This window comes from Sturnira hondurensis, unplaced genomic scaffold (assembly GCF_014824575.4).
Source record: "Sturnira hondurensis isolate 20B ecotype Veracruz unplaced genomic scaffold, ASM1482457v3 Scaffold0004136, whole genome shotgun sequence".
NCBI lineage: Eukaryota > Metazoa > Chordata > Mammalia > Chiroptera > Phyllostomidae > Sturnira > Sturnira hondurensis.
Genome location: NW_028076767.1, coordinates 19,916,957 through 19,933,719, shown reverse-complemented (window position 1 = coordinate 19,933,719; position 16,763 = coordinate 19,916,957). Strand labels below are relative to the sequence as shown.

The window sequence follows — 16,763 nt, the reverse complement described above, 5'->3', positions numbered from 1 at the left end:
GCCATCTACTAGTATGTCTTTATCTGCCCAGTCTTGGGAGCAGCAAGAGAACGACAGCAGGGAAGAGGTGGAACTTGAAATAGATCTTGAAAGACAATTTAACAGAAGGAATTGAAAGCAAGGGTATTCCAGGCAGCAGAACCGCTTAAGCTGGGGTGACTGAGGGGGTGGGGAGTAGGAGAGTTCTTTGGCTGTGGTTTAGGGGAGTTACGAGATGGAGCACTAGAAAGGTGGCCTGGGGGATGGGAAGGAAGGGTCTGAAGCATCAAGAGAAGACCTTTGGTTTTAATCCTTGAGCTGCAGACTCCTGAGTTGTCCTTTTTTAAAAAAGATTTTATTATTTTTACAGGGAAGGAAAGGGAGGGAGAAAAACATCCATTGGTTGCCTCTTGCATGGCCCCAACTGGGGACCTGGTAGTCAATCCAGGCCTGTGTCCTGACCGGGAATCAAACCCACACCTTTTTGGTCTGTGGGATGATGCCCAACCTACTGAGACACACCAGTCAGGGTGAAATGTCCCTTCTTGATTGAACATTCCACACTTGTGGCTTACTCACTTTTGCATTCTCAGCCTTTGGCTATGAGGTAATGTTATTACTCTTTTGCTACTAATGAGGACAGAGGTTCAGAGAGGCCAAACTGGCTGACCCTAGATTATATGGTAAATTGTATGTATATATGATATGACTCTGCTGTAAATAATTTACCAAATTTGGTGGTTAAATGAATTAGTCAAAAATGACAGGGGACCCACTTCTTAACTGATCATGACACCAGTGATCAAAAGAGATCAAGGTTCACTACTGTGCCCACTGTTATTTCTTGCACACTTAATTATGTGCCAGGCATTGTGCTAAGTAGGAGCTTATTTACCTTCATAATAACCTTGTAGAGACGTAAATTCCTGTTTTACAAATCAGGAAACAGGCTCTGAGAGACACCATGAGAGTGAACTGGCTTTTGTACTGGGTAGAACTCTCAGCCCCAAATCCAAGTCCTTTTTTTACCCACAGGCCCCAGTTTAGGAGGAAGGGGGCCTGGTTTCAGACCCTCCAACACTTGGAGCAGTAACTCTGGAACTATAACCTGAGTTCCCTAAAGGCAAGACTAGCACCAGAGAGTGTTGCCCACAGCGCCTACCTCAACCGCTCCACCATGGTGGTGTTCGGGAAGATGACTTCTCTGTGGAAAAGGGGGAGCGGAGCATTGTTTATCTGAGCCAGAGAGATTAAATGCCTTATTTCTTTCTCATCACAGCCACGCTGCTCCCTCCAGGGGCCCCTGCCTGTGTGTTAGCACACTTCCTTTCCTTGTCTGCCTCCACCCAGATGCAGAAAATACCTTTTCAGATGTTCCCATCTGTGAGATCCCATGTAGCCCCCCACCCTGCCCTGCAACCTCCGGTCCCCAGGGATTCTGGTTTATTATCCAGGCCCTTTCCCCTTTCCTCTTTGGAGGTGTCCTGCCAGTGTGGTCTCAGCCTTATTACCTCTGGTCTCAGGTCTGCTAATCTGTCACACAGGTGACACTGACCAGGCACCTACAATGAAAGATGACATATCTCCTAACTCCCAACCCAACTCTGACTCCTGATGTCTGGGCTCTGCCATCAAAGCTTCATGGGGAGAAAACACTGACTTGGGACTTCCAAACAAGATGGAGGTGTAGGTATACACACTGTACTTCCTCGCACAACCAAAATAGGGACAACAATTTAGAAACAAAATAACAACCAGAACTGATAGAAAATTGAACTGTATGGAAGTTGGACAACCAAAGAGTTAAAATAGACACATTCATCCAGACCGGTAGGTGGAGCGAAGTCGGGCTGCCAAGCAGAGAGGGGTCGTAGCACAAAAAGCGGTGACGCTGGGAGCACAAGGCACCCCGAGCGCGCAACATGGCAGCAGGTGGACCCTGGGCCTGGGGTGGCAACAGGCAGACCCAGCAAGGCAGCAATTGTGAATGAGGCACTGCACGCAGGGTGGCTAGCTGACCGAGCAGCGGTCCCACATTCACACGCAGATAAACCGGGTGAAACTGGGGAGCAAGACAGACCACACAACCCAGGGTCCCAGCATGTGGAAATATAGCCTCAAAACACCGATTGAAAACACCTGTGGGGGTTGAGGCTCAGGGAGAGACTCCCAGCATCACAGAAGAGTTGGTTAGAGAGACCCACAGGATCCTAGTTCGTACACAAGCCCACCCATGTGGGAATCAGCATCAAAAGGGCCTGGTTTGCTTGGGGAAAGCAGCAGAAGGGACTGAAATCTGACAGAGAGCAGAGAAAGCACCATTGTTCCTTTTCTGACTTTGCCCCCACCCTCACATACAACATAACAACCCAGCCACTGGGTTGCCCTTCCCTGGTGAACACCTATGGCTCTGCCCCTCATATGTAACAGGCGTGACAAGACCCCCCCACACACACAAAAGGGCCCAAACGGAAGAACAGATCAAAGCTCTAGAGCAAATACAACCAAGCAATGAAGAGATAGCCAACCTATCAGATGCACAGTTCAAAACGCTGGAGATCAGGATGCTCACAGAATTGGTTGAATTTGGTCACAAATTAGATGAAAAAATGAAGGCTATGCTAAGTGAAGTGAAGGAAAATGCACAGAAAACCAATAATGATGGGAAGAAAACTGGGACTCAAATCAATGGAGAGGACCAGAAGGAAGACAGAAACAACCTAACAGAAAAGAAGGAAGAAACAAGAATTCAAAAAAATGAGGAGAGGCTTAGGAACCTCCAGGACATCTTTAAACATTCTAACATCCGAATTACAAGGGTACCAGAAGGAGAAGAGGAAGAACAACAAGTAGAAAACTTATTTGACCAAATAATAAAGGAGAACTTCCTCAATCTGGCAAAGGAAATAGACGTCCAGGAAGTCCAGGAAGTTCAAAGAGTCCCAAAGAAGGTGGACCCAAGGAGGAACACACCAAGGTATATCATAAATACATTAGCCAAGACTAAAATGAAGGAGAGAATCCTAGAAGCAGCAAGAGATAAGGGGACAGTCACCTACAAAGGAGTTCCCATCAGACTGTCAGCTGATTTCTCAAAAGAGACCTTGCAGGTAAGAAGGGGCTGGAAAGAAGTATTCCAAGTCATGAAATCCAAAGACCTACAGCCAAGATTGCTCTATCCAGCAAAGTTTTCATTTAGAATGGAAGGACAGATAAAGTGCTTCTCAGATAAGGTCAAGTTCAAGGAGTTCATCATCACCAAGCTCTTATTATATGAAATGTTAAAGGGACTTATCTAAGAAAAAGAAGATAAAAAACTTATATAGTAAAATGACAGCAAACTCACAGTTATTAACAACCACACCTAAAGCAAAAACTAAGCAAACAACTAGAACAGGAACAGAACCACAGAAATGGAGATCACGTGGAGGGTTAGCTACAGGAAAGTGGGAGGAGAGAGGGGGGGAAAGGTACAAAGAATAAATAGCATAGATGGTAGGTAGAAAATACGGGGAGGGCAAGAATAGTATGGGAAATGTAGAAGCTAAAGAACTTAAGACACATGGACATGAACTAAAGGGGGGATGTGGGAGGGAGAGGGTGTTCAGGGTGGAGGGGAATAAAGTGGGGAAATGGGACAACTGTAATAGCATAATCAATAAAATATATTTTTAAAAAACCTTCATGGCGAAAGAAGGAATTGGCCGAGGGTCCTGTGGTGTCTAACCTGGCCATGGCTGGATTTTTTTTTCCAGGAAAGGAAACCATTCCTAACAATTGTTCTAGTCTCTACAAGGGCCAATAGTCATGTCCCACTGGATCACAAGTTTTGTAAGGAGAGGATCCATATCGGACTTGTTCACAGTATTCACAGCACCTGGCACACAGTAGGTGCTCAGTACACATTTGCTGAATGGATAAATAGTTGGATCTTCCATGTAGTCGTCTGGACCCAGCAGCTAAATGGTTTTTATCATTAGTGGACTGGGTCTTTCTTTGGCTTTGCATCCCTGGCCTCACCCCTGGGGACCAAATGGTGCTTGGTTGGTGAGCAATGGCAGGTAAACACAGGAGCAGTGGCTGCAATATATTCCCAGTATTCTCATTAATGATGACATTTATCAGCAGTAGCTGTGGTACAGGGTACAAAAGGTTCTTGTCCTGTGGGCATGCAGCCTAAATGATAGAAAACAAAACAAGCAACTGGCAGCTCCCTCCCGCCCCCACCATATTTCTTGTTAAGGCACAAGAAGCATCCTTATTTCAGATTTATAAAAATAGCAGCAAGAATAATCAATAAATAGTAGGAACTTCCCACTTTATAGGCAAGTAAAAGGAAGCCCAGTGAAACAGACTTGCCCAGTGTGCAGAACTGCGTTGCTAGTCTACTCCAGAACACCCACCTTTTTTCTTGTACTCTCTCCAGGTGGCCTCTGCTCTACCCAGTCCAGGTTCTGAAGTTTGCCTCCTACTGCACACAGGTTTTGTCACTTCAGGTACAACCTAGGTCTTCATGGTCCTTGGAAAGGAGGGGTTTTAAGGAATTTGAAAGGTGGAAGATTGTGAGTGGACAAGTGGGCAGGAGAGGTGGCTTCAGCTGTGCTGGGCCCTGAGCTTCACCATCCTCACCTCCAGGAACAGAGATACACAGTAGTTATCAGGGATGAGGCAACTGCTCCACATTTTTCTGTCTCAGCCTTCAGAATCTTTTCTGTACACGCCTTTTAAAAATCATTTTATACCAGTTTGCAACTTCCTATTTCTTGAGTACAGTGATTCTCCAGGGTGCACTGACAGGTGGCATCTCAGCTTTTCCTCTCCTGGCAGTTCAAGCAGATGATGTCATTTGCAGCCCTTGTGCCTCAAGGTGCTGGGAGTTTCTATGCGATCCTTGACCTTAGCTGGTCCTTCCTCACAGACCCTGCTCCCGCCTCTATCCTGTCTTCTCAAAACAATATTTCAGGTGTTCCCCTTTCTAGGGTCCTTCCAAAGATATGATGTACTCGATTTCTCACAAACTCAGAGAATCTCTAAGAATGAAATTTCAGGCAACAGCTTGGGACATTTTAGGTGATAGATCCCAATAATTCAGGACCAAGGTTGCTGCCTACTCACTTTTTACCTTAAAAATAAGTCAGTTGCCCTGGCTGGTGTGGTTCAGTGGATTGAGCACTGGCCCAAGAACCAAAGGGTTGCTGGTTTGATTCTCAGTCAGGGCACATGCCTGGGTTGCAGGCCAGGTCCCCAGTAGGGGGTGTGTAAGGGCAACCACACACTGATGTTTCTCTCTCTCTCTCTTTCTCCTTCCCTTCTCTCTAATAAATAAATAAATAAATAAAAGTCATTTTACCTGGCAAGGCAGCTCCATTTGTTAGCTCATTGTCCTGGTTCGCCAAAGTTGCAGGTTCCATTTCCGGTCAGCACACACAAGGTTCAGCCAATGAATGCACAAGTAAGTGGATCAACAGATTGATGTTTCTCTCTCTCTTCCTCTCTCTCTGAAATCAATAAATATAAATTTAAAAACAAAATACATTTGTAAAAGTCAGTTATTTTACTGGCAAAATAGGCTTATTTGGGAAGAGCAGAGCTGCAAATCAGGACAAGCATGCTGTAACAAACACCATAGAGACAAGTCCAACAAATGAAGGAAAGGAACTTTATTTTATAGAGAAAGAGGAAGTTGGGAGAGGTTGTTTTGAACCAACGTCCACTGGAGACAAGTGAGATTTCAGGGAGATAATGGTTTCTCATTGGCTGAGGTGCTGGGGTAGTTGATTTCTTGTAGGAGATGTGATGTACATCCTTTCTTGTTGGTGCTTATAATTGATTTTTTCCTGTTCATTCTTCTGTTGTAATTGACAACTATTTGCCTAGTGATAGTACTGTGTTAGAGCTCCTCCTTCTGGCCCCTGGCCTCCATTTTGGCGGTTTTCTTTTATTTTCAGAGCACCAGAACCAAGCCCGCCGCCAGGTTACTAGCTGGCAGAGCTGGGGTATGAGTGAGAGAGAATTCCCAAACCCTGCTTTTTACTTGGGAGCCCCAACTCCAGGCTGTCATGGTTAAAAATGCTTGGGGACCAATAGTGAGTGTTTAGCATGGGAGTGGAAGAAACTCCTCCCAAGCCACTGCACCTCTGGGAGAAAGGGAGGTGTGGGCACAAGTGGCATCTTTGGGAGCTTCTTAAGGCAGAGCCTTCTGGCTGCAGAGACCCATGGCATCGCCCAGTCACAACCAGCCACCCGTTTTTGTCTGCAGATCTCCCAGGACAGACAGCCCAGTGAGATTGTGTATGGAATTGTACCCTTTCTGGTTTGTCTTGAAAGTGGGTAGGGGGAGCTCCTTAGAAAGGTGAAAAGACTGAATGGTAGCTCCTTAATACTTTCTTTCTAGAAGCCTGCATTCCCTGGATTTGAAGGCAACTCTAGTGTTCCCCAGTATAAAGGTAGGGGGCAGCATTGTCTCCAGCTGTCGGATGGGGAGAAACGCTTAAGTGCAGCACAGATTTAGGGTTGGAGTAATCGGATTTTCCCCAGGTCCCAGAGACGACATTTGCAAAAGCAGTCGGACTCCTGATGTGGGCTCAGCCAAGGGAAAAGGAGCTTTCGGCTCCTTTAAAGAAACAGTCACACACTTTCAATCAGCCTGCATATAATATTATTTGGATTTTAGCCTGGCCCACGCCATGTCTCCTTTACTTCCCTTCTTCTAAAAGCTATGCCCTGACCTTAGTAGCCACGCCTGCATCCAATCCTAAAAAGCCACACATCCTAGAGCTATCCAGTCTCTCAGGGTCCCCAGGGTCGCTGGAGAGCCGCCAACTGAAAGCTGCGCCCCACGGGGGGGCGGGGAGGCTACCCTCTCAGCAGTTGCGGTTGAACTTGCGGCTGGAACTGGCGCTGCGGAAGAGGCGACACTTGCAGGAGGCGCATGGGTTACAACAAGCGGCGCCAGCTGCCTACAGCTGTCACGGGTGACTACACTGGGAATCGGAGGCAGGTCCGGGGCTGCGCCACCTTCTTCACTGAAGCCTTTTTCTACAGGGAAATGCCCGGGTTGCCCGAGTCGCCCACTCCTGTCCCACCAGTCCTCACCTCTGCCTGGGAACTCTTTGGGCTCTGGAGGCCCTGGACCAGACATCCCCACCCGCTGCCCGCTACCTGCTCTATTCCTGCCTACGGGGTAGCCCAAGGGAACCCTGCCTACCCAGCCCCCTCTCCCCAAATCACGTCCCTCCTCCATCCTCATCAAAACTGACCTGACCCGCCCTGACCTTCTTCGCTCCTTAGGGGACGCCATTTAGCTCCGCAGTTTTTAAGTACCATCTCTGATTTCTCCTTTCCTGTGTATGTGCAGTCTCTCCCAGTTCTGCCTTTACAGTAAGTCTGGAGTCCACCCACTTTACCTCTGCTGTCCGGGCCGCGAGGCCCCCGTGTTGTGTCTGCTGCTCTGGCCCCTGCACGGTGCTCCCTCCAGTGTTCCAAAGGAGCCTCTTGGAAGACCTACGATGGCATCCCACTCTAGTTTAAAGCACCCCCAGTGGTTTTTCTTTACACTTAGAAAAAAACTTAAACTTTAGCCCTTGACCCCCCTCAATTATGCCCCCTACCCACCCACTCCCGTCTTCCCCACTGGCCTTCCTTCTGTGCACCAAGCACAGAAAAGGTAGGTGTTCCTGCTCCAGAGCCTTTGAACATTCTTTGCTATGCTGCCCACACACGTAGCCACTAGCCATTCGTGACTTCTGAGTCTTTGAAATGTGTAGTGCAACTAAAGAACTGAATTTTCAAATTTAATTTTAATTTAAAACTGAAGCAGTGTAAATTTTTTTTTCCTAAACACTATTTTTTTTAATCCTCAATAGAGGACATTTCTTTTCCCTATTGCTTTTTAGAGAGAAAAGGGAGACAGGGATAGAAATATTGATACCCATCAATCAGTTGGTTGTCTCCTGGCCAGCACGTAAGTGTGGGGGCAGGAAATTGGGAATCTGGAATCCAACCCGCAGCCTTTATTCTACAGGATGACACTCCAGGCAACTGAGCCACATCAGCCAGGGCACTTTATTGTTTTTCTAGGACTATGTTTGACTTTGTTAAAAATTAGCATCAGAACTGAAATGTAAATGTAAAATAGGAACTAAGTTTCAAAGACTTAATACAAGAAAAAAGAATATAAAGTATCTCAACTTTTTTATATTGCTTACATACTAAAATGATGTTTTGGATATATTAGGTTATATACAATATTGTTAATTATATGTGTTTCTTTTTACTTTTAAAAATGTGGCTACTAGAACACTTAAAATGGTATGTGACTCCCATTATATTTCTATTGGGGGTTGCTGTTCAAGATTACTGAAGTGTTCAGTCTTGTGTTTAAGTGCTGCTTCCTTGGAGAGGCCCTCCCTGATTACTCTTCCCTCCACTCTCTCATTACCATGCTTGAATTCCTTCAGTGTTTACTGTATTCTAAATTTATTAACCTATTTATTGGTTTACTTGCTGTCTTTGTTTTCCCCACAAGAATGTAAACTCCATGACAGCAAGGATATTATCTCCCTTATTCACTTCTACATTCCCAGTATCTAGCACGTAAATGTATTTTTCAATTATATACTTTTATCTGTCAATCATCTGATCTGCTCGTACACTTTACAGAAGGCCCAGAGAGGAGCAGAGACGTCCTCAAGATCAGACAGTGCCTGGTCCTACCTCCTAATTCCTAGTCTAGAACTCCCTGCTGTGGTTACAGCTGATCTGATAAACTGAGGCACACTAGGACAGGAATAATGAGTGCATTTCAACAATGTCTTACTCCAATATTTCCCAAAGTATGGGCATGTGTACCATAGTCATAGGATTTTAAATGATGCATGAATCTTATATATTATATAATGCTGAATCCCAGTGAGAAAGGATTGATTTTTGTTCAATCTCATCTAAATTGAAAAGCTCAGTTTGGTGCCAATTTGTCCTTAATGCCTCCCCAATCTCCCTTTTAACATAGAAAGCATGCCTCAGATTTAGAGTTTTTGTCAGGAAACACTATTTGGCTAGAATCCACTAACAATGTTTTGTTTTCATTTAACTTATGGCTACCTTCTATTTATGACAAGTGACACCGGTTTTCTATCATACTTACATATTTTTTAAGTTTTAATTTTAAACAAGTATACTTAATAAATAGATGAATCACAAACATGGCAAAAGTTGTACGGTTAGCTAGTATAGGGAGACGCTTTCCAGCATGTAAACTATTTCACTCAGTAAACTTAAGTTCCTCGGGCTTCTGTGAGGGTCTGGTTCAGGGCTCAAGGCCAGGAAGCCTTTACTTATTTATTTATTTATTTTATTTTTTTATCCTCACCTGAGGACATTGTTTCATTGCTTTCAGAGAGAGGGGAAAAGGAGAGAAAGAAAGAGAGAAGCCCTGACTGGTTGCCCCCCACACACATCCGGGCCAGGGATCAAACCCACAACCTAGGTATATGCTGGGAATTGAACCCACAACCTTTCAGTTACAGGACTAGGTTCCAACCAACTGAGCCACACCGGCCAGGGCCAGGAAGTCTTTAGGTAGTTGTCAGCTTGTTTTGTACACGTAGGCCTAGAAAATCATTTAGTTCTTAGTCAAAGTGTGGGGGTTCTCCCCTTTTAAGTCTGGTCCCACCTCCACAGTGAGAACTCCCAGGCATACCTTGGAAGATCTCTTCCCTTCCGCCTCTTTTGTACTGGTCTTTTTGGATTTCTTGTTTAGTGCTTCAAAGAGAGAGAGAAAGAGCAAAGACGGTTGTTCCTGGGGGCCCTGAGCTGCAGTGAAGTAGGAGGAGACGAGGGCCTCTGGGAAGTCCCAGGGTGGGGGAGAAGCTGAGATGTTGGCTGGACGAATCACATATTGGTACTTAGGCCATCAGGTTCTTGTTATCCTGGCTGCTGGCCTGGAGCCTGGGACTGGGAGCAAAGTGTCCTCTGAGGGAAGGCAAAGGGGAAATTCCAGAAGGCCCTGAAATAGGGACTCAGTGTCTTATACATGGATGGTCCTGTGTTTCACAAAATCTTATTTTCCGTTTCTCAGACCTTTGGAGCCAGGCAGAGCTGATTTAAATCCATACTCCGGCATAAAATACCTGCATAGCCTTAACCAATCTACTTAACCTTCTTAAGACTCTGTTTTCCCATCTGCAGATAGGCTACTATAATACCTACCCTGTAGGGTTGTCTTGAGCATAAATAAGGATATTTGTGAAGCGGAAAGTCTAGCACATCAAAGGGGATTGATCAGTGTTGATGTGCCCCAACCCCTTCCCTTGCCTTCCTTCACTGATATATCTAGCATACCCTCTTTTCCTAGTGAGAGGCAAGGCAGTAAGAGGTATTAGTTTTGATTTTAGGTTCTGGAGTTAAACACCTGGGTTTGAATTCTGGCTCTGCCAGTTGAGAACTGTGTGACTTCATCTTAGTTACTTAACTTTACTGAACTTCAACTTCCTCAACTGTCAAATAGGAGTAAAAATAGTACTCACCTCACAGTGCCTATAGCACACAAGCGGTATATCTATTATTATTGCCAGAGGAAGTCAAACAGAAGCTCTCCAGTGCCAGCTCTAATGGCCCTGATACATTCCCTGAGCAGTCATTCTCACCCCTGGGATGACAGGACTCGTTCATCCCACTTGGTTATATTTTACAGGATTTCCTAAAGTTTATTACCATTGATAGGAGTGCTGTGATTCAGTAAGTTTCAGAAATGCTAAGTTACACCAAGTTCATCAAGTGTCTTAACTTCAGGCTTTCTCAGACCCTCTGACATGCTAAGCTGCATTTCAGATGGGTGGCATGCAGGGCTTTTGCAAAACAAATGAGTCAAGAGATGCTTTAATGCTCCAGGATTATTTCACGGAATGAACAAGGAGCCCTGGCCTACGGCAATGGATCCTGGTATCAGACTGGGGGGCATGTTTGACATCTTGAAGCCCCTTCTCATGGGCTAGAACCCAAAAGCTGGGCCCCAGACCAGGTGACTTACGCATGATAGAGACTGAGGGGGAATCCAGCAGGTTCATAGAGGAGTTTCTCCTCAGACTTCTGTCATCTCTGGGCTTCTCCTCAGGGGCCAGGTGGCCACAGGCAGTGAGGAAGCATAGGCAGATCAGCAGAGTGGCCAGGAGCAAGTGGGTGACATCCATCTCAGGAGGCCTGAGTGGGACAGGAAAGGATCTATAAGCTTAGAACCACTCAGCTTCTAGGAGCTAAAATGGAGACCCTCTTTTCATATATTATGTTCCTGAAACCTGAGTGGTGCTCACCCAGAATCACAGGCACAGGAGAGGATAGACTGTCGGTTTCTTTCTGTTCAGGCAAATTCGGTTCTAGAGATGGGGAATAGGGTTTGTTGGAAGGGGCACACCATTCCATACTAGTGATGATTTAGAATATATTTAATGCAGGGAGAAGAATGTAAGAGGACTGAATGGTAGTAGGAAAAATACAATAAAGATCAAATAAAATATATAAAATTTAAAAAAGAATATATTTAAGAAATATAACATTGAAGCAAACTGAAGACTATAAACAATGTGGTCCTATTTGTGAAAAATATCAAATCTCCCTCAAATGTGTATATGCTTACATATGCAAAAAAAAAAAGCCTGGAAGGACACACATTAAAATTTTAATAATGATTACTTCTCGGGAGTGAAACTGAGGATGTGACTGAGGTAGAGACGTGCATTCCTTCATGTACTTCTGCATTTGAAATTTTTTTATAAGCATGTATTTACTTTGTAATAAAAACAATGAAGAATGATACAAATGAAATACTGGATGCCACTTGACATATCATCACAGTATTTAAAGAAGCTGAATAGAGAGTTATATTCGATTAGTGACAGTGAGGGAAGGGAATGTGCAGTAACTTCCTTCTTCTTTGTACCTCAAATTCAAGGTAAAGTTTGCTCTCAGCACCTATTGCTTTGTTACTAAAACAGGACTTTCTCCAAGTGTATCTTTTTACCTGGGGCCCCTTAGCTGCCCTGGAATACTCAAAGCCTGTTATTCTAACGGTTCTTCAGCCATTGTATCTGATACACATTGTATCTGGGAGAGGTAACACAATTTTTATTGTGGTTCAGTTTCTCTGCCAAACAAGCTATATCAAATACTGAGGTCAGGGCCAGAGGAGAAATACCTCTGATTCATAGTTGCCTAGATTTCCCTCACCAGATGTTCAAGGGCTACAAAAGGATCCCGCTGCTTGACAGGTCTTTCACCCACTTGGGCAGCTGGTGACACGCATCTATGATAAGTGCAATTGGTCTGAGCTTAGGAGGTTGCAATGGGCTACTGGCCCATTCCTTAATGTTCACTCAGGCTTATCTGTGACAATAATTTCTGGGGTAGCATGAGGGTGGTTATACATTTTATCTACTTAGTTTTGTCCTGGAATAGGCAATCAAGCAACAAATATTTTTTGAATGCCATGGGAAGCCTTCCATGATCCCCCACTCCAGGGAACTTAATTATTCTTCCTCCCTGAACACATTGTACCGTGATGATTTGCTAATTCGCTTGTCTCTTTTTGACTAAAGGGAAGAGCCTGTGCTTTATTCACCTCCATGCCCACCCTCGCCCCTCCATCTCCTGGTGCCAGTGCCTAGCATCGTGCACAGCACAAAATAAGGCCTCAGTTAATGTTTCTCTCAATGGAATCAATTTACTGTGTGCTCAGTATAGATGAATAACAGAGTCTCTGTCTTTAAATGACTTTTGGTCCTGCAAGGAAGATAACTAACAAAAAAGGGAGGAGAATAGCGCTAGAGCTGAGGTACAAAAGAAATAAATGAATCTGGTAGGCTGGAGAAAGAAGCTGGTTAAACAGTACAGTGTCTTGGATAATATGGTGAGTTAATCTCAAGCCAGGACCTCTCTGATTTCCATAGCCTCCTTCCAATTTTGCCTGCAACTCCTGGAGTACTCTCACACTCACCTCTGTGCTGCTCTTGCCGGGTCCTCCCTCTCTCACATGGTTCTGTGTAGCAGACAGGGATGCCTTTCCTCTCCATCCTTTGTCACCTTCCCCATTGGCAGTCTCCTTGAACTTCCTGCCCTAGAGGGTGGCTTCCTTTTAGAGCCATCGGGCCAGGGGTAGCCAGATGAGCATAGCCAAGTTCAACAACTGAGATTCCCATCCATCCTATTTTAATCAGTTATGTTGGCTAGACCTTTTCTTAAGAAGCCAAACCTCATACTGGAAAGATCTTTAGGTCCTACACATCCAAATCAGGGCAGCAGCCTGGGGTAATGGGAAGTAGTGGGTGGCCTGAGTCAGGGGTTATAGGTACCAAATTCCCTATCCTCTCACCAGGGATAATTACAGACATTTCATTACCCCTCTCCCAATAAAACAGGGAGACCAGTTTCCTTCTTGTTCCTGTCTCCTAGGATGTAAGTTATAGGCAGACTACCTAATTTGCAGGGGGCCTCCATGCAAAAGAAAAATGAGACCACTTGTTGAAAAATTAAGAATTTCAAGAAGGCTACAGGAGAGCATTAAACTAAGTGTGAGGCCTTCGAAATGTGGAGCCTGTGCAACGGCACAAGCTGCACACCCATGAGGCCAGCTCTGGTTTCAAGGTTGAGAGAGTTGACGCTGATGATGTGGCATGGTGGCTATGAAGAGGTTTGTGTATTGTGGGAAACATTAAATTACACTTAGTAAGTGTCAGCACTAGGCTGTGTAATAATGGGACTGCTCATAGGCAACCTCTGCAGCTTTCTAACCAAGGCCCCAGGCATCAGACATCTCAGTGGAGTGGGGGCCAATGAACGGACCAGGTTCTAGACCCAGCCCTGCAAGTAATTCATTGTGTAACTCCTGGCAAGATGCTTTCTCTCTATGTGCATCGTTTCCTTCACTTATATGAGAAAGGATTTGAATTAGATGTTTAAGTTCTCTTCTAACTCTGACCTGCTATAATTCCAAATGAGCAGCATCCTCTCTAGACAGTCTATAAGGCATCCTTTTGAATATTCCTTTTGATAGCAAGAACTGCCCCTTGGGAATAGGTCTAATTTCTGAAAGTATAGAGTGATTTGTAGCCAAGTCTGGTAAGGATAATAATGTGTGACCTAAATCATGGAATTTCGCAATTAAAAAATGATTTTATTTTTTAGCTGACATAACCAGAATTGAGAGAGCTAGTTGAGTATTTTTCCTCAAAGCTGTCACCTTGAGAGGCCATAAATTCATCCTTATACTGCAAGTTGCTTAAACTATCTTCACAATTCTAGACATGCCTTCAGAGGCAATTTAAAAACCATATGAGAAAAAGTACCGTGTAACTTAATAATCACAACTTTTATCTTGGGGATAGCAGCTTGTTTCAACTGAGGACCAGATATGCACCCAAAAAGTAATCAAGAGCCTTAGAGAAGTAAATATCAATGTAAATTAGTCTTCTTTTTAAAAAAATATATATAAGCTCACTACATTTTAGAATTTATATGAAGAGAATTTAAAAAAGCAGAAAAGGAAAGCAGAGAGGAGAAAAAGAAAGAAAACTAGAAAGAAAAAGACAAAGAAATGAAGAATTGTGGGGATTGGAGTTGTGGGGTAAAAAGAACAACTTTATTTGCAACTTTTTAAAATAGAAACTTGGCCCTGGCTGGTGTGGCTCAGTGGACTGAGCATAGTCCTGCCAACTGAAAAGTGGCTGGTTCAATTCCCAGTCAGGGCACATGCCTATGTCACAGGCCAAGTCCCCAACTGTAGGGTGTGCAAGAGGCAACCGAATGATGCATCTTTCATGAACTGATGTTTCTCTCCCCCTATTAGCCCTTCCCTTCACCTCTCTCTAAAAGTGAATAAATAAAATCTTTTTAAAAAGTCAGACTTAGCCCTGGCTGGTGTAGCTCAGTAGATTGAGCGTGGGCCTGTGAACCAAAGGATCACGGTTCGATTCCCAGTCGGGACACATGCTTGGGTTGCAGGCGAGTTCCCAGTGGGGGACGCATGAGAGGCAACCATACATTGATATTTCTCTCCTTCTCTCCTTCCCTTCCCCTCTAAGGATAAATAAATAAATTCTTTAAAAAAACACTGAAAAAACTAAAAAAAAGGGTCAGACTTAAAAATATAAAATAAAATAAAGACTTGAAGCAAATATGACAATTAAGGATGATTCTGGGTAGAGGTTACATGACATTTTCTATATTTAAAAATATTCTTATAATATTAAAAAGGGGGGAAAAGAGGTAAACTGTACCCTAGTTTGGTTGTAATCTGGTAGATTATGGACCTTTAAAATGGTGGTTAGGAATTCAATGCTCCTAGGTCTTTAGATTGTTTAAGAGTGGGGCAATTATTTACTGGCAAGCCAAGACAGTGGTTCCATTTCTCTGTGAAGGGGATGGCTCTCTTTAACTAGAATAAGGTTAAAGAGACATAAGGTTCATCTTATCCACAAGATCAGGGCTTGTGACTTAGCGTTACATGTTCCTAAGTGGACTCCAGCTTTCCCAGTTACGGAAGGGAGTGAAGGAAGGAAAACAGCCCCATCGGCATCGGTCAGAGTCAGCTGTTGTCAGACATGGCTGAGGCTTGACCCCCAGCATGCCTCTCTACAGCCATGGGTGGGGAATAGGGAGCAAGATGAAGGCAGAGTTGTACATTTCTGGACTTGTAGCTTCTGGTTTGTGAATGTGAGTTTCTTTTCACTTTGTGTAGAAGCAATGGCCATTCATCATCTCCTTTTCCAAATTCTACCCTTCCTTTTAGGAGCTGTGTTAAGTCCTGCCTTCTCCAGGTCCACCCTTCTCTGGCCTATCTCTGGGCTTTTATCTTCTGCCAGATAAGAGTAGTGTCCTCTTGGACCCCTGCCTGGATTGTTATCTCTTAAGGTTTCTATGGAAAGCCAGTCTCAGCCTATATTGCTCCTAATCCCTCTACCCACTGACCCAGGCCACCACCATCCAAGATCAACAATGTCTCCAGTTAATGCTTTTCTTCAGACAGCCTCTCTCTGCTAGCCTGAGTTCTGTGGGAAGGCAGAATGGGGTAACTTACAAAATAGAATTTAAACCTCTTTCTACCTTACAATATCTCCCCTAACCAGCCAGGTTCCATAGCATGTCTTATGGGTATGAGGGTAAAATGCAAAATGCTCTCAGTCATGATTAAGTTGGTAGCAACTTAAGTTGCTAAGCTTTCCATTTCCTACCTCTGATGAGAGGAAGAGAGAAAGAAGGAAAGAAATAAGGGTCCAGGGAGTTTTGGCACATGGTATTAGAAAGACAGATTCTGCTGAGGGTGGAGCTGGGACACCAGAAGGCAGGAAAGGGCTGATGAAAAGGCCCTTGTCATAAATTTGGCTCACTTCTCAAGACTGCCACTTGTGGATGGGTCTAAAGAAAGGCACTGTGGGGTGGGGAGGGATGGGTGGGTGGGCTGGGATGGGAGTAAAAGACAGAAAACTGTACTTGAACAACAATTAAAATAAAACTAAAAAAAAGNTGGGTATGAGGGTAAAATGCAAAATGCTCTCAGTCATGATTAAGTTGGTAGCAACTTAAGTTGCTAAGTTTTCCATTTCCTACCTCTGACGAGAGGAAGAGAGAAAGAAGGAAAGAAATAAGGGTCCAGGGAGTTTTGGGACATGGTATTAGAAAGACAGATTCTGCTGAGGGTGGAGCTGGGACACCAGAAGGCAGGAAAGGGCTGATGAAAAGGCCCTTGTCATAAATTTGTCTCACTTCTCAAGACTGCCACTTGTGGATGGGTCTAA

At 44.4% G+C, this 16,763-nt stretch overlaps 1 protein-coding gene across 1 annotated transcript; it reads right to left on the bottom strand.

The window, feature by feature from the left end:
- Positions 1-6,842: 6,842 nt before the first annotated feature.
- On the bottom strand, positions 6,843-11,273 carry ASIP (agouti signaling protein). Its single transcript, XM_037044708.1, is given in 5 exon segments — positions 6,843-6,925; positions 6,928-6,972; positions 6,975-7,017; positions 9,680-9,741; positions 11,009-11,273. Coding segments are annotated over 5 exon segments (393 nt in total). The 5' UTR covers positions 11,169-11,273.
- Positions 11,274-16,763: the final 5,490 nt, after the last annotated feature.